The sequence below is a fragment of the Vigna radiata genome, chromosome 7 (genome assembly GCF_000741045.1).
Source record: "Vigna radiata var. radiata cultivar VC1973A chromosome 7, Vradiata_ver6, whole genome shotgun sequence".
NCBI classification, from domain to species: domain Eukaryota; kingdom Viridiplantae; phylum Streptophyta; class Magnoliopsida; order Fabales; family Fabaceae; genus Vigna; species Vigna radiata.
In genome coordinates, this window is record NC_028357.1 from 53,481,337 (window position 1) to 53,499,982 (window position 18,646).

General features: G+C 31.4%; 2 protein-coding genes across 3 annotated transcripts; both read left to right on the top strand.

The window, feature by feature from the left end:
* Window positions 1-3,876: 3,876 nt before the first annotated feature.
* LOC106767407 (disease resistance response protein 206) lies at window positions 3,877-4,747 on the top strand. Its single transcript, XM_014652289.2, has one exon. It carries the CDS (start codon window positions 4,000-4,002, stop codon window positions 4,567-4,569), a length of 570 nt encoding a protein of 189 aa, XP_014507775.1. The 5' UTR covers window positions 3,877-3,999; the 3' UTR covers window positions 4,570-4,747.
* A 5,017-nt stretch (window positions 4,748-9,764) lies between these two features.
* LOC106767047 (potassium transporter 3) lies at window positions 9,765-17,701 on the top strand. Of its 2 annotated transcripts, XM_014651863.2 has the most exons (9): window positions 9,765-9,904; window positions 10,606-10,849; window positions 10,946-11,194; window positions 11,319-11,369; window positions 11,491-11,751; window positions 11,832-11,884; window positions 12,505-12,619; window positions 13,584-13,838; window positions 16,073-17,701. In XM_014651863.2, exons 1-9 carry the CDS (start codon window positions 9,863-9,865, stop codon window positions 17,173-17,175), a joined length of 2,373 nt encoding a protein of 790 aa, XP_014507349.1. In that variant the 5' UTR covers window positions 9,765-9,862; the 3' UTR covers window positions 17,176-17,701. The 2 variants fall into 2 exon arrangements, with proteins under 2 accessions (XP_014507349.1, XP_022640025.1); XM_022784304.1 differs by lacking the exon at window positions 13,584-13,838.
* Window positions 17,702-18,646: the final 945 nt, after the last annotated feature.

Below are 18,646 nucleotides of genomic sequence, written 5' to 3' on the forward strand. Positions count from 1 at the left end.
TTCTATTCTTTAATATTGTAGGTGAAGAAAAAGCTTAATTTGGAGTTAGTTTCAAATACAGATAAATAAAATTAGATTGGGCTCTTGGTTTTTGTTAAAAAAAAAAAGCTACCGAATATGCCTCAACCCACTGGACCTATAACGTGTTGACATGAATTCTGCTTCTTCCTGCGCCTTCATAATTTCATCTTCCACCCCCCACACATTTTAAATTTCTAACTATACTTTATTTTCATTTTTAGTTTTGGAATATATAGTATAGAATAAAAAAATTCTCAGAATTTTTTTATTTTCACGATTTAGAATGTAATTTTTATATATCGGTGAAGATAAAGGTGACAGAAAAGAGAGAAAAAAAAATACATTTTCGAAGAAAGAGACAAAAATTAAAAATACGATTAAATTAGTCATTTCTCACGGAGTAGTTGTATCATGTTATATTTTTATATTTATTTAATACATAATATAATGAAAAAATTGTTATAAAAATATAAATTTTTGTATTGTAAAAATAAATAAAAATAATATCAAATAAATGAAAAAAAATTTAAGTCTGTGAAAAAATATTTTTCCTTTCATATAATTACAAGAATTCAGGATAAAGTGCAAGAAGTGGAGGAAGAAACTCGAAAAGTATTTTTTTTTCTAATAAAATATACATAAATAAATAGATAAAATATCAAATTCATTTAATTTGAGCGAAAAACGGACTTTTCACGAATATGGATGGAAGATTTTTGTGGTTAAAAGAGAAACTTTATTAAGATTGGTCAGTTAACATATTTTTAGGATATACATATGTTATTTTTTCTATTTTTTTATAATTATTTGATATTTATCTAATTATTATTTAATATATTTTATTTTTTAATATTTGATATTACAAAATTAATATTAAATATTTAATAATATCATGTATTTTTTTGTGATATTTAACTACACAACTTTACTTGTTTAACCTATGGAGACAAGATAAGCAAAATGAAAAAAGAAAAACAAAAACAAAATAGTAACCATGCCAATCATTTAACACAAAAATTAAAAATTATAAAAGTATTACATAATCAATATATAATATAATCGTTAGAAAATTAGTTCTAAATTGATAAAAGTATGAAAAACGAAAATAACATACAATAATTTTTTTAAAATAATCGAAAAATATAAAAATTTTAAATACTGTTAAAAACTGGACCCAATGACCAGAGTTACGTGGTCCTGTTCGCATGTGGAATTTGCTTTGCTTAGAAGGAATCACTCACCAACCATTATTTCAAAAAGAAAAAGTCTCTTTTAACAATTTTTTTTTGACAATTTTTTGACAACGCATAGGTGACAGTTTGTGATTTGTCCGTTTCAAATATCTTTTTAGAATAAATTTAAACAGACCAATAGAATTGTGACACGTGTCCTATTATAAAAAAGTTGTTAAAAAAAATTGTTAAAATATTATTGTCCATTCAAAAGGACTTAATTTTGCCACTAAATTCAAGATTTACCTAACACCACCTACCTCCATTAACTAACTTATTGCTTCCCCCACATGCAAATAAAAAAGATAACCATTAATATAATAAGAATAACTAATCATCATAATATTGTTTGATATATATATAGATAGATAGATATAGTTAAAATTCATTACCTTTGCAAATATTAGATTTCTTTCTCATTAAAAAAATGTTTTATGAGGTTGGAGGTGCAAGTGAAACACCCCCAACATCTTTTAGTTGTTCGGTTCGGTAAAACTCTTAGGCACTTTCTTTCTTTCTTTATCCTATTAAATTTATCCTGGCATTCCATTATTTCTAATTTTATTTTTCAAAACACACTAAATAAATAATATTCTACATAATAAAAAATAACAAAAAATATTAAAAAGTAAAAAATATTGAATGTACCTTGATACATCATTTAATGAAAATGTAAAGAGAAAAAAAAAATACATAATTAAGGATATGATTGGATAGAAAAGTAACTTGAAGATACGAAAAAACTTGTTAGATATTAAATTAGTCGACGATGAATATTGTATGAGCAAAACAAAAAGTTGTTCAAATAAAACAAAAATTAAGAAAAAAAAGAATAAAAAAGATATGTTTTTCATATTACCTGGTAAATAAACTATTTACGCTATAAAACTCAAATTGAGATAGTAAAACATTCTTATTTAAAATAAATAAATAAAAATACTATGAGTAGAAATAATCGAATGTGGACTAAAAATTATTTGAATTATTAAAATTGATAATACACTATTTAAACATAACTACACAAAGAAAATGAGTGAATTTTGTGGATATATAATATGTCAAAAAATTAGAGGAAAGAAGAAAAAAGGGCGAAAGAAAAAGGAGAGCTAAGACATGTAATCTCAATTCTAAACATAACAGCCAAAACATCTCTAATTAATACACCCAACTATTGGGGTGTAGTTGAGTCAAAACCACATTAACTAATAGTATGCCTACAACTAGCGAAAATGGTCATGCTGGCCATTTTACCACCCTTATTAAATGCTAACTTTGGATATTGAAGTATCTCCTTTAGACATGTGATATGCTTTTAGTCTTTTCAACAATTTTAGGATTTCAAGTTAAGAAAGAACTCCGTGACAGTAAGCCTATCAAGCATCTTTCACAACCATTATTTTATTCACACTTTTTAAAACTTTGTACTATTTATGCAGATTATGTTGACATATAAAATCTCGTGTTTCATTTTAGTGGTTCTTTTCTCCATTCAACATCATTAGGTGAAGTTGAGCTTTCAATTATGTACGCATAATAATATAGCATTTTTTTTTTCATAAACATCTATAATATAATTAATTTTATTAACAGACAGTAGTATTAATATTATCTCAGGAGTGGAGGCAATGTATGCTTCTTTGAGTCATTTTTATCCACGATCAATAAAGGAAATATAAATTTTGGAACATTGATAAATGAATTAACATATGTCCTTAAATTTAAGGTAGTTTTCCCATGTCTAACGTATCCGTGTCTGATTTTTCCATAGAAGAGGATGAATTTCTCTCTAAATTTGATGGATAATAATTTAACTTCAATATTTTAATAATAGCCTATCACTATATGATGGAGCAAATATGGCACAACAACTCCACATGTAATGATTCAACACCCACTTAAAATTTATAATAGTATATATACAGTAAGTAGGAGTAACCACTCCGACTTAGAAAGTCCTAACATCCACTTAATCTCTTCTTTCTAATTTGAAATTTTAGAGCATTAAATATTATACTTGGTATATTTTAATCAGCAAATTAAACTTGCATAATACTTTATAAGTTTATTAACTCACATAATAATGTCACACTTCATAGTTATATTTAAACTCCAACGTCAAGATAAATTCTTGTATCTTGGATGTAAAAGAAAGCTTTATTTTCCAAGACTTAGAACATTTGATAATTCATAAGACAGTGGAACACCCATTTCATTTATTAAAACTAAAAAGTTAATCTGAGTTTTGGAGTTGGAGATGAGATGTTTGCTTGGTGGCTAGACGCAGCACCAACCAGAAGCTGGTCCAGTTCTTGTTGCACCAAAAACACGTTTAGTTCTTTATTAGTCACTCTGGACCCCTTTTACGTCATGTGCATCCAATCATATCGCATGCCGTAGACACAAAGCAACCAAAAACTAAGCACTTATATTCAGTGTTATTGTCTTCTTGCGTCATAATAACGATTACTTCAAAGCCAAGCCTAAGCTAGATAGACAAAAAGAAGGTCATGAAGATCAGTCTTTAGAGAATCTCACACCAAAAATAGTATAAAAAGGCATTATAATAGTAAGAAGTTGCTAACCTTCTACAGCATTGCTTCAAATAACTAGGTTGTCCAAGTTAAACTTGAAAGTTTTAGTACGGATATATTTAATTAAACGTAACTTTGCTTTATGGGTCTTAGAGCGGTGCTTATAAATTTCAAGCTGGTGAGCCAATATTTCCATAATCGAGGCCTCGATAACAATGGAAATAACGAGGTTCGTTTTTTCTCTCTTGTTCTTGGTAATGATGACGGTGGGAGCTTCGGGTTCTCCGAAGCATTGGGGAAGAAAAAGGGTTCGCGAGCCGTGCAAGAAGTTGGTGTTCTATTACCACGACATACTTTACAATGGTCATAACTCAAAGAATGCAACTTCAGCCATTGTGGGAGCACCCGCATGGGGAAACAGGACCATACTTGCAGGGCAGAACCATTTTGGCGACTTGGTTGTGTTCGATGACCCTATCACCTTGGACAACAATCTGCACTCAGCACCCGTAGGACGTGCCCAAGGGTTCTACATGTACGATAAGAAGGACATTTTCACGGCTTGGTTTGCCTTCTCCTTTGTGTTCAACTCCACGCAGCATAAGGGTAGCATCAACTTCGCAGGTGCAGACCCTATGATGAATAAAACGAGGGACATTTCGGTGATTGGAGGAACTGGTGATTTCTTCATGACTAGGGGTGTGGCCACTCTCTCTACGGATGCAATTGAAGGGGATGTTTATTTCAGGCTTCGTGTGGATATCAACTTGTTCGAATGTTGGTGATTATTAAGCTGATTGGAACAACCTATGTAGGGGAGAATCTCTTTTCATGGTTTCTTGTATTGTGTCATTTTCTGTAACCTTTTCCTTTTCTTCATGATGTGTTGGAGGTTTAAGGTCGACCTTGTCATTTTTCCTCCTTATCACAACTAATTAAATAATAACAATCATATTTTAACAACCTTTTTTTAATAACTTTTTGATAATAGTATAGGTGTTATTATTTTATTGATATGTTTAAATTTATTTTTAAAAGGTTATTTGAAATGGATCAATCACAAATTATCAAAAAATTGTTAAAAAAAATTGTTAAAGAGACTTTTTCCTTAAATAATGTAAACATCAACATTTCTCATGGACGATCATTTCTATTGATTTTCTTGCATTTCTTTGTAAATCGTTACAGGAGTACTTACTAGAATCATGATATATATTAACACCTAAAACTATCTAATAATTGTAATTTTGTACTTGAAAAATAAACTCTAGTTAGTACTCTCTCAATAAACGTTGTGCAACAACGTTTTAAAAAACATACCCATTTAGTTGTTGATATGAACTTAAATTGCCTTCACATTTTTGTGATGTACACACATTTATACCTATTTTAATTATATATTGAAAAAACTTTTATTATGTGTTTTATTTTCATTTTTTTAATATTTTCCTTTAATTGTAATAAATTAGATTCCATCTATACATTTTTATTTAATTTGATTTTTGTTTATTATATTATTTATAAACTTTTCTCTATATATTATTTTTGGTTGATTTTAGTTAGATCAAATCATTTTGGTGACCCAAAAATGGAATATATGTTTTACAGGATTTGAAGTCTTGTATTATTTTTTACAACTTATTAAAGTTGAGAAATTTTATTGAAATTTATATAAAAAGTTATACAAATTTGATTTTTCATGATGTATTTTTTAAGCTTATGGATCTTATTAGATTTCATATTTAGATTTATGTTTACATTTTATTAGAGGCACCTCTAATCAAACAAACTAGAATAATTTATAGTTTGTTTAGCTTTTTCAGTTTTAGAAATTATTTCTTATTCTTTTTCTCGATTTTAGAATTGTCTTTATCATTTACACTTTGTTTTTCATCCATGAATAACCAAAGAGGTGTATGGAATTTCAAATAAGATTATACTAGTATTATTGAACTTTGATATCTCATGCCAACTTCTTAAAATTTAACAATTGTTATTTGATGAAAATTTTATTAAAAATAAATGAGAATGGGAGATCGCACCAACGCATGATAAAAAAAATTATACTTCCAAAAACATAGACAAATAAAACTTATTATGAAAAATATTATAAATAATATATAAAAACAATTCTTATGAATAAAAGTCAACATGATTAATTTATCCACATAATAATTTCATTCACATAGAACATGAAAAACTGTGAACTCTATATCACTCATTGTAGTATCATAAAAACACGTAACTTAATGATTAACCATAATAACAAATGAAATAAATTGATCACTAATATTAAACATGTCAAACTCCAATTTATTAAACTAATTAATGCTTATTAGAAGTTCTTATTTAATATTAATTTTATTTTCTGGTCTATCTCTACGGGTGTGTTCGTTGGTAAGATTTGGAGGAGATGATTTAGGAGAGATGATTTGAATGGATTTGAGTGAATTTGAGGGTAATTTTTTTGTTGTTTCTTTGAGTGGATTTGTTGGTAATTGAGAGTAGATTTGAGGGTAAAGTTTGTGAGAATTAGTGTAGGATTTGATTGATGTGAGAGATTTAAAAAATTAATTTAATTGGTAAAAATTGAAGATTACCAATATGCCCCTAAGTATTAAAGTAATATAATGTTATATTTAATTTGTTTAATGTTATATTTAATTTTGTTTAATGTTATATTTAATTTTAAAATGTTTATTAAGAATTAAAAATTTAGAATGATTAATAAAAAAATAGTCAAAAAATATGGAGTAAGAAAAAAAATAGTCAAAATATCTTTTTGTTTTTCAGAAAAAAAATTATTGATTAAAGTGACATATACTTATATTTATTTTGACATATGGCTGTAAAAAGTATTTGTTAAAAACATTGTTTCTTAATTGAAATTTTAGAGTGAGTAGAGTAAAGCAGAACCCAGAAACCTAACTACATAAATTGAAAACCCTCTTCTTGAAAAGCGTAACAATGGCGAGTTTCTCCTTCGGATCTTCTACCCCTTCTTCAACTCAATCTCCGTCTTCTTTTTCCTTCACAAACCTTTCTTCTTCCTCTTCCTCTTCTCCATTTTCATTTGTCTCATCCTTCACCCCCCATTCTCGTTCGGATCCTCCTCTCCCTTCACCGCTGTCACAAACCCAACCTCCGCTGCGTCTTCAATTTTTGGTGTCGCTAGCTCTGCCCCACCCTTGTTCTTGTCGTTCAATTCATTCGTCTTCATCGTGAAGGACGCTGCATCCCCCATCGTCAACGTCGAACGTACACATAATGGAGGGGCTGGGTAACGGAAAACGACCCACTTCAACCGCGCCTGGAATCGGATACAACTTCACTCTGCTTCTTCTTCTTCATGGTTGTAACCGGATACGTGAATGTGGTATCCGGATAACACGTTCTTCTTCTTCTTCTTCTTCTTGAAGGCTGTAACCGGATACTTGAATGGGTGTAACCGGATACACAGGTGGGGCGTTTCTTCTTCATGGTGTATCGGAATAAGTAGTGGTTTAACCGGATACACACTTGGTTAATATTTATTTTAACAAAACAAAAGTGTGTGGTCTGAGCTTGGATTTTATTTTAAGAAGAAGGGCATTTTAGAGAAAGCTCGTTTCATCCCTCCAAATCTCTTCTCAGATGCAGGTGATTGAACAGTGCATGAATCCCACAAATCGTTGCAATTCATTCCACGGTAATCACCTCAAGTGAACACGATTTTTCTAAAATTCATTGCTTGCCAATCGTGGTGAATAGTAAATTCACCTCAAGCGAATAGAGCGTACAAGATTTCTTAGTAGTTTGAATCGATTTATCAATGTTTCTTAGTAGTTTGAATTGGCTCATCATTTGTTTCAATATTAGAATCTTTCCCCCTCATAAACCATATTAATCCATTTAAAAGCTAATTTAAATTTCTTCAAAATATGAGCTTTCTTTAACCTAAAAGAATTAGGAATTATTTCAAATTACTATGATGTGATTGAATTTGCTTTAAGTTCTACAAACTATTTATAATGGGAATGTCATCCTCCAAAAAAGATATAACAACTAGGAAATCAAACTTCAATGTCTCATTACCATTAGAAACATCTAGATTATTAATAGAGGAAGATTTATCCACAACACAAAAATCATTACATTGAACCATAAGGTTGTGACTAAGCAATAAGTGACACCGTAACACACTTAACTAGAATAGGTTGTATCAACGTTGGATCATACATTGTTGCATTACACGATGAATATCAATCTATATTGACTGTTGCACCATATGCTCTACCACATACTCAACCATAAACTAAACCTTAGGTTGCACCAACAATTGAACCACATGTTATATCACAAATTCCACCGTAGAATGCACATGTTTCATTATAGGCTACACCTTGGAATAGATTAAATAACAAGAACCAGATCTCGAGAAGTAATAATATCACCCCAAGATAATAATGTTGTTTTACTTTTGCATCAACTATTTTCTCGCCACTAGAATTAGGTTTGACATTTTGTTATAATATTCTACAATTAGATAAATCATGACCAACCATTTCACAACTTGAATAAAGTATAAACAAATTCTCATATTTCTCATCATTAATAAATATAAATATCGGTATTTCTACCAAAAATTGGTTAGATAATTCAAATAATCAATTAACATAAACTAAAACACGAGCAAAAAATTCACCACACTTATATTTGTATAATATAAATCTATGCTAATTCAATTTGCAATGAAAAGAATTACCTTTAACGGGTGTTCCATAGAAAGACCATGTACACGGATCTAATATTGAATTTTTGTGAGTTTCATATAGGGATGGCAAAAAAAATCCGCGACCATGAGTATCCGCGGGTAAAATCCACGACGGGTAGTTACTATTTGTGGATATTTACTGCCCGCAGGTAACGGGTAACAGGTATTTTAATACTCGTTTCTAAACGGGTCGGATACGGTTAGTATACTATCAAACCCGCGAGTACCCGTTACCCACAAAAAATAATAAAAAAATCAATTTATATATTTTTTAATTAAATTTAATTGAAAATAAAATAAAATTATATTTTATTAGATTAAATTTAATTAAAATTAAATTTCAATTTATATTGAATTTAATTTATATTATATTATATTTATATTTTTTGTAATTTTATTTTAAAATGTATTAAATATGTTTTTCGGGTATCCTTACAAGTAGTCAGTTTTATCCGACAGGTTGAATTGCGGATAAACAGTATCCGTGTCCGACCCTACCTGTTGTCATCCCTAATTTCATATATATATATATATATAATTACAAACCCTTTTGAAATATAGAACATATAGTTCAAATTGAATTTTGCATCAAGAACAATTTGAGTTTTTTTTCTTCCTAATTTTGAATTTACATTTTATGACATTGATTAATTCATGTTTACAATTTTCAAATTGAAGAATTAATTGAATATAAAATGAATATAAAATTGAAACATAACAGATAATGTCAAATTAAAAATAAACATAACTAACTTAATTTTTGAAGAATCTATTTGTTAAAAAATAATAGATCTTTTTTATTATTTTTTTAAACCAATACGTAAATTAAATGGTACAATAATAACTTATAATTTTTGTACGAAAAAGATTAAAATCGTTAAAACTTTTTTTCAATCATAGTTATTAAAATTTCATATTGCTTTTTATAAAAGAAAAAAAAAAGATTAGGAAACAGCTCACTCGTAAAGAAAGATTTTTTTATATATAAAAGATGGAAAAAGTATTAATATTTAGTCAGTAATTTTCTGCATTACCATGTAAAACATTATAACATCTAAATTAAAAAAATTTTAGAAAAAGAGATTGTATTTTGGAACGTTGGATTGATTTGAAATGTTACCGGACACTTTTACAATTACCACGCTCTTTTGCAATGGGAAAAAATGAATTTACATTGGAAATAATAAAATTATGAAACACGGTGTACATGCTAGGCAATTTCGCGGTCCTAACCCAATATACAGTTAGAGTGGAATTTCAACGACAAGACAACGCTCTCTCACAAAACCAAAAAAACTCTTGCTCTGTTTTCTTCTGCCTTTACTATGAGTTCAGATTCGATTAGAGAACGAGGTGCATCAGCCGTGGTACGTTTTCCCTTTTTTTTGACTAAGTTCAAACCCTAAGTTAACAATAAAAGTATATCTATAAACTATAAATATACTTTGTAATACTTCTGGAACTTTCTGGTCTTCTTTCCGTCTTTTCAGATTCGATTTCCTTAGTATCGATTCAATCCTAACGTATGAATGTGTGATGTAGCAATTATTGAATAAGCGTTGGTTTTGTCCAATTTTTAACTGTAAAAGGAGAACTCGAAGTGAAAGTGAGATCCGTTGTTTCAAACTCGATCGTCAATGTAATTGTGGATCACTAGCCTGGAAATGAGACAGGATTTTGCTGTATAGTTTTGGAATTTAGAAGGCATCGTGGCAATCACCTTCATCATTTAATATATTTTGCAGCATCAGAAATCGAGAAGGAAATGCAAGTTGTTGTGTGGAGAGTGTGGTCAATATTTGCTAAGTTGGTCGAAGCTTAGAAAACGAAAATGAAACTGTTCCAGAACATAAACCGCTATAACTAGATGCTTTTTATTCAATACTTGTGTTCTTTTGCACCTCTTTTGTCTTTTATTATCTAATGGAATACGAGCAAATTACACTAGTTGCATGCTAGTGTAGAACAAGATGAAAAGGAAAAAAAAGCATTACACATTTATATAATCGATTGAACTTAAAGACCTTGTATGTGTGTATGACATGTTTTTTTCTTTCTCTGTGAACAGGTAGAACGGAAATTTCAACATAGACAACTTTTATTTTTGGCATACCAAAGTTTAGGTTTTTTGTTTGGTGACTTGAGCTTATCCCCTCTATATGTCTATCAAAGTATATTTTCCGGGAGACTGAAACATGCCCAGAATGAGGATGCAATATTTGGCGCATTTTCTCTGATCTTTTGGACTCTTTTAATTATTTCTTTATTGAAGTATGCACTTATTATGTTAAGTGCAGATGATAATGGCGAAGGTAAGAGCTATTGATTTTATTATTCTGTCAGACTATGTCCTTTTTAACTCATTACTATAATTATTGTGGTAATACTAATACATTCAACTTTAACAGGTGGAGTTGTTGCTTTGTATTCACAGCTTTGCAGAAGTGCAAAATTATGTTTGCTTCCTAATCATCAGGCTTCCGATGAGGAGCTTTCTACATATCGCAAGCCTGGCTCCTCAAATGGAAGTATACCATCCTCGCCTTTGAAAAGATTCATTGAGAAACACAAGAATACAAAGATGGCTTTGCTTATTTTTGTTTTACTAGGTGCTTGCATGGCAATTTGTGTTGGTGCACTCATGCCTGCCATTTCTGGTAAGGATACAATTTTTTTCTCTCACAAATAGGTGATTATGTCTGGTGAGAAACCTTAGCTGATTGATGTTTTATTGTTGTATTAGCTCTATTTTTACCTCTGCTGATAAGAATTCTTTTGTAGTTCTTTCATCCGTTGAAGGCTTGAAAATTGAAGCAAAGATTACAAATAAAAGTAAGTGGAAAAGATCTAATCTCAATTGACATGATTGTTATATGAAACTGGTACCATATTCCTTCATTGAAAAATATTATGCAAATTTTCAATCTAAGCTTATGTATTTATCATTTCACAGGTATGGTATCTTGTATTTCTTGTGTTCTACTGATTGGACTCTTTGTCATGCAACATAGGGGCTCCTACAAGGTTGCATTCGTGTTTCCTCCTGTAATCATCCTATGGCTACTAACTATTTTCATGATTGGCATTTACAATATCATCAAGTGGAACCCAAGAGTATATCAGGCTCTTTCTCCATATTATGTATACAAGTTCTTTATGCTTACAGGAAAAGATGGTTGGACTAACCTTGGAGGAGTATTTCTATGCGTTACAGGTCTGCATCTCTTTCAAAATTAAAGTTCTGCTTAAGCCTTATTCTTGCCAAATTCATTATGTATTTCTTGTCATCTACAGGAACTGAAGCTATGTTTGCAGACCTTGGTTACTACAGACAAACACCTGTAAGGGTATGTGTGGCCAATAAGTACTATGTTGGCTTTTGACTTCATGGTTGTTTTGCAATGTTTTCTTCATAACTGACCCTTCAAATAGATACCTAAGAATGATTAATTTTACTTTACTAAATGTTTTGCAAGGGTGGTGATGATTTCCTTTAGCCAGTAATAGCATGTGTAATAAGGTGTAATATACTTTTTAGACTTTAACTTGGTGTTTGTGCCTGTTCTATGAGACAGTTGATGATATTTTGCTATGGAAGAACTATATATCAGATAGAAAGCTACTACAAAGAAGGAAATATACAACGTAATGTGTATTGCATGTATGAATTAGTATGTAAAAGACAAACCTTTGTTTAAAATGATGGACATGCATAACAAGTGAAGGAGTACTGGTTTTGTTGAACTGTAGGTCCACGACATCTAGAAAGTGATTCTTGATTTGTTAACAAGAAGTTTGGCTAAAGTGGGATATGTGAAACCAAAATTTGAGTTGATTTATCTGTTGGGGAATGTAATTCACATAATTTTCCTTCATCTGTAGTCCATTGATTCCTCATTTAAAACAGAGTGGCAACTTCTTTGAAAATGACTGTTGTAACTCTTATTTTATCATTGTTACTGTGCAGGTTGCATTTTATTGTATCATTTACCCATGTCTAGTTCTTCAATACATGGGGCAGGCGGCCTTCCTTTCCAAGAATTTATCTGCAGTACCTATAAGCTTTTATGCTTCTATTCCAGGTCAGTTAATGTAAATACTAAGAATAAAATATCCCAAATCGGCCTTCTCGTGGAATTCTAGAAGATTGTGGATTGAAGTTATTTTCCTTTAGACAACTGAAAAATGAGTGACTTGGCCACTTACATTGTTTCAAATGTTTCTGAACGTTCCTAGCAGTAGTACATTGAACTCGTTATAAACTTTGAATGATCGAGTATGTTCTAATTTCTGTCTTTGTAATATGTGAATTTGAAGTATTATCTTTTTGTTCCCTGTGTCATTAGTTGTCCATTAGGAACTGATAACAGCACTACAATTTGACCTGGTTCCTGGCCTATTTATGTGCAATATCTGAGTGATAACTCTCACAAAGTAGATTTAAACTTTAGCTTAATCCTACAAAATCGACTTGCAATATTAGATTTGTATGTACTTATATGCTATAATTTGATTGTATTTAATTGAAATAAGATCTCCAACATACTTTCCTCTTGCTGAAGACCGAACATCTTGACGTGAGACTAGATATTTGTGTTGGTTCATTAGGTGAAGTGATAAACCTAATAAGCCTTACTATTATAGGCTTTGATGCCATTTTAGAAGGTGGATTTAGGCATAACTCTATCTTAGAAGGTGAAATTTGCATCTGTTTATATATATTAAAATTTAGTCATATTTGAAGTAAATGTGAGATCTCTAATAATGACTTTAACTTTAGAGAATTCTATTTGGGGTGGATGTTTTACTGTGTTTTTTAATATAGCTTGTTGTCATTGAAGCCTAAGTTTTTCTTATGTTACTTGAGAAAATAAAGAAAAAAGAGAACAAAATGGGATCATTTGTGCAGGAAGCTTACCTTAATGGTAAATAAAGCAAAATAGTCGAGTTGGTAATAATGCCTTGCCATGTGATTTTTATGAGACTGCTGTACATGTTTTCAAATCTCCAACAAGTATTTCAGATTCTTTTTTTCTTTTTTTGTAGATTTTCTATTTTGGCCAGTATTTGCGGTGTCTGCTTTGGCAGTAATAGTTGCAAGTCAGGCTGTCATTGCTTCAACATTCTCTGTAGTCCAACAATGTCATGCATTTGAATGTTTCCCTCGGGTTAAGGCAGTACATTCCAGAAGGTGGATCCCTGGCCAGACATATATACCAGAGATAAACTGGATACTTATGATAATCAGCTTGGCTGTGACATTTGGTTTAGGAGACAAGAACCGTATAGGATATGCTTATGGTAAGTTGGTGGATTGGAGAATTGTATTGTCAGATTAAATCACTATTAGACAATGGACAAACGATTCCCCTATTACACAGATTTAATAATGTGTTCTAACTTGCTGTCCTAAGTTGTCAACATGAAAGCTACTATTTAACATTCTAACACAACTGCCACTAACCCTCAATTCCCATCATAGCTTGTCTAAAAATAATGTTATTTATAGTATCTATTATCTAGTTAATAATAGTTTTTGAGTTCCTTTATATTTCCTTTATCTAATATGCTATTTATGTCAATACTATTTGATGTTAGTTGAAGATTTTAGACTCGAAAATCAGTGTGTATCATTACATTCCACTGATGTGTGTGTGTGTGTATCTGAAAAATGTGTATTTATATATATAAATCTGAGTAATTGAAAATTCAACTCTTAAGAAATCAAAGATAAAGAGAGGCATGTAAACATACTAGGTACAATAAAAGACCATCATTATTCAACACTCCCCTCCCTTTATAGCATATAAATTATATGCATTAAGTTTAGAGCAAGTAAGCTGAATTAGAGGTCCTCTCAAATGATTTAGTCAAAATATTTGAAAGTTGATCATTGGAATTGATAAAGTAACACTCAATCTCGCTATATTTAGTTCTTTCCTGAAACACAAGATTAGATGCAATGTGCACAGTTGCATGATTATGACAATTTCATTTGTTGGATTTGAACTCTTGAAGTTCTTTGGTCCATCCAAGTTCAAACGTTGCTAAAGGCATAGCTTGATATTCTACTTCTACAAGCAAAATTTTGTTTCTTGCTTCAAGAAATAAGATTTTCAACAATGGATACACCGTATGCAGTAACAGAGAAATTGTCTATAGGGTGACCTATCTAATCAACATCGTAGTATCTACCGAAACACAAGATTAGACGCAACGTGCACAATTGCATGATTATCACAATATAACTTCATTTGTTGGATTTTCACTAAATTTGAACTCTTGAAAATGTTTGGTCCACACAAGTTCAAACGTTGCTCAAGGCATAGCTGGATATTCTACTTCTGCAAAACGTTTTGTTTCTTGCTCCAAGAAATAAGATTTCCAACAATGAGTTCACCATATGCAGTAGTAGAGCAACTGCCTATTAGGTGACCTATCTAATCAACAACGTAGTATCTAGAAACTTGCCTATTTCCCTTATCCTTGTATAGTGCCCCTTTGTTTAGGAGCCTTTTTGATATACCTTAGAATGTGAGGATCCTACATGAATTAGCTTACAAATCTGACAACAAATGACAGATCAGGTCTTCTGACATGAATTTATAGCCTTTTTAAGACGAGAATATCCTAAGAAAACACAGTTAGTAGCTCTAGCAATCAACATATCCATGTTTGGGGAAGCATAATGGATAGAACATATACACCCAAAGACCCAAGGGGGAATATGGAATAACCACTCTCATTTGGAAAAAGGGAGTGTGGGATTTGATTGACAAGAGAAGAAGAGGACATTCTACTTATCAGAAAACATGTAGCGAGAATCACATCACTCCAATGGTGTACAAGAACATCAGCATTAAAAGTTAGGATGCATGTAGTTCCCACCAAGTGTCTACTTTTTCTTTTAGCTATTTGATATTGTTGAGGTGTGTGAGGACTTGTGGATTGATGTAGAATGCTATGTGAAGACAAGGATGGTAGTTTAATGAATTTTCTTTTGGCTTTATCACTCGTAAAATATTTAATAGTTTTCCCAAACTGATTCTTGATGTCATTAAAGAAAGACACAAAAGTGAGCAAAACTCTGAGCTACCTTTCATTAAGTATACCCAAGTACATCATGGATATTCTCAATAAAAGTAACAAAGTATTGGGTAAATAGTTGGTTCAATACAATAATTATTGACATATTTTTTTTTAGTACAATAAGAAAAAAAAAATTACAGTCTTGGTACAGAAATTTTACTTTCATTAATTTGCATTCAATAATTTTATATATGATTAAAAGGGTTGGCTAAAATAAGAGCTTCCCAATAGGTTAGGCTTTGTTGATGATATCGCAATACAATATTCGATCCTAGAGTTATAGTTATGCTAGTGCTAGCCGTGAATAAACTTGTTTCACATTACTTATTACGTGTTATAGATGGTTCAATCATCGTGAATGAAAATACATTGGTGTCCTGTGTAATTTTGTCATTCATCGCTGTATTTCAACTCATGATTCTTAATAACATCATTTTTGCTTACAGGGATTGCATATCTAATTCTGGTGATTGTGACCACATGTTTGACATCACTAGTCATCATCCTTGTATGGCATCAAAGTCCTATAATTGCTCTGGCATTTGCTCTGTTCTTTGGTTCGATAGAGATTATTTTCCTGTCATCCTATTGCACGAAAATCCCCAGAGGTGGATGGATTCCACTTGTGCTTTCGGCAGTGTTCATGGTTGTTATGTACGTGTGGCATTATGGTTCTAGGAAAAAGTATCTACTTGACATGCATGACAAAATTTCGATGAGGTCCATCCTTGGGTTAGGTCCTAGTCTTGGGATTGTTAGAGTTCCTGGAATGGGCCTTATCTACACTGAATTGGCTACTGGAGTCCCTGCCAGTTTTTCTCATTTCTTGACAAATCTGCCAGCATTCTACCAAGTGGTTGTTTTTGTTTGTGTGAAGACTGTACCGGTGCCTTGTGTGCCGCATGAAGAACGTTACCTCATTGGCCGAATTGGTCCCCAATCTTTCCGAATGTACCGTTGTATTGTTCGAAATGGCTATAAAGATGTGTATAGCCACGAAAATGATTTTGAAAATGACCTAGTGATGAGCATAGCTGAATTCATTCAATTGGAAGCAGAAGGTGCCTCTGGTAATGCAGAGGGTTCAGTGGATGGACGGATGGCAGTGGTTAGGACATCAGGGAAATTTGGGACACGATTGCTTATGTCCGAATCTTCTGCTTTTGAGGAACGCAACAATATTAATCTTCCTGGAGCTTTGACTCTTACTAGCAGTAAATCCCCGACATTGAAGAGGCTGCAGGCAATGTACGAGCAGGAGTCACCTGAACTCAACACTGGACGGCGAATTCGATTTGAGTTGCAAAATGTAATATATAAAGACCCACGTGTCAAGGAAGAACTCATGGAACTTGTAGAAGCCAAGCGCTCTGGAGCAGCTTATGTAATAGGTCATTCTCACGTAAAGGCCAAGTGGAACTCATCATTTATAAAGAAGTTTGCTATCAACCTATACTCTTTTCTGCGGAAAAATTGTCGGTCTCCTGCAGTGGGTCTAAACATTCCTCAGATTTCTCTGATTAAGGTTGGAATGAATTACCATGTGTAGCATGAATCGTTGACAATGTTTTGACTGGGGATGTAATTTATGCAAGCAAGAATACACTACTTTGGAAGATTCCACTTGAATGGGTTTCACTCAAGAATTTCCTCTTGGCGTGTTTGAAGAAATACCGGCATCAAATTGCCAACATCTTTTGATTTTGTAATGGGCCTGGTGAGGTATCTAAAGTATTGAATTGGTTGACAAAGGAGTTTTGTGCAGGATCCTATACCTGTTTGTTGTCTTATAGCCAAATTGCCCTTTGGAATCACGTCTGTCTTGAGTTTCGCTATAGATTTGTCGAACATAACTTCGCATGTAACTTCTACTGCTGCCGCCCTTTTGTACTTGTACAAAAGTTTGTTCTGTTTTTTTTTTTTCTTTTTTCTATCTTCTTAGGGAAAATAGGGAAATGAATTGTATTTAGAACGGAACCATACCTTAACTGATAACATGTCACTTGCCCCAGCATGTCGTCCAATGACGAGCTTGATTTTGGTTCTTTGATTTATTTATCAATTTTTGTTACTCAGCTCATCTTTCTGGTTGGATTTGCTTTGCTGCTTTTTACTTTGACTGATCAATTATATCTTATTTCCTCTAGAAATTTTGAAAAAATATATTTCATTTACCTAATTTCTTAATGTATTTCTATACTGCTTTAGTTTTCTCTTGTCGTGGGTAACTAAATCCTTATCTAGAATTGTTTTGTAGCCTTTTAACGCATCCTATTTTCTTGTTTTTGGAATTCCTATTTCTCGACATGTTTTTAATCAATCAATTGAATGGCGATTGTACCGTAATTACTCGGTAGAATCATAGGATAATTGGGTCTCGGATTATTGTATGATCTTCCTTTAGTTTCGAATTTTCAATTAGGTTAGTCAATTTAGCTAACAATCCTCTGCTGAGTTAATATATTTACATGATCAAATGAGAACTAATTCTAGGAAAAAAAATCCTGAAAAATAATTGTAAGAAAATCCAAAAAGAAAATAAGGGTAATTGAGCGTTGAATTATGGCTCCTATAAAATTAGGATTAGGGGAATAAAACCTCCAGGATCCCTCGTTATTAAAGTCTCCGCGTTTCAATTTCCTATAACATATTTTATTTTCTGTTAATTTGAAGTCATCGCTTTCAAAATATTTATTTAAACAAAAAAAAATCCCATTGAACTTGATATCTGCCATGATAATATTTGTCTTCAAACGATTTTGAAAACTTATTACAATAGAAGTTTATATAATATTTAGAATTTATTTCTTGACAATTTGTTATAATTAAAAGTTCTTAATAATGTTTGACCTCGCGGTCACTTTGTTAAATACATTTGGGTTTCAAACATAATATTTTTACTGGTTTTCATTCTCTGGGTGCTAATGTTTTGAACTGGATTCACATTTCAATGTTGCTTAAATGTGCCAAACATTTTAATTATTTCAATAAGATTTTGTAAACAATTGAATTGTCCCTAT

What these genes read in the sequence shown, in the direction of transcription:
- LOC106767407 (XM_014652289.2), top strand. Translation starts at nt 4,000, where the DNA reads ATGGAAATAACGAGGTTCGTTTTTTCTCTCTTGTTCTTGGTAATGATG.
- LOC106767047 (XM_014651863.2), top strand. Translation starts at nt 9,863, where the DNA reads ATGAGTTCAGATTCGATTAGAGAACGAGGTGCATCAGCCGTG. An exon ending in TGCAGATGATAATGGCGAAG is followed by an intron (nt 10,850 to 10,945) that starts GTAAGAGCTATT and finishes CAACTTTAACAG; the next exon opens with GTGGAGTTGTTGCTTTGTAT. An exon ending in CCGTATAGGATATGCTTATG is followed by an intron (nt 13,839 to 16,072) that starts GTAAGTTGGTGG and finishes TTTTGCTTACAG; the next exon opens with GGATTGCATATCTAATTCTG.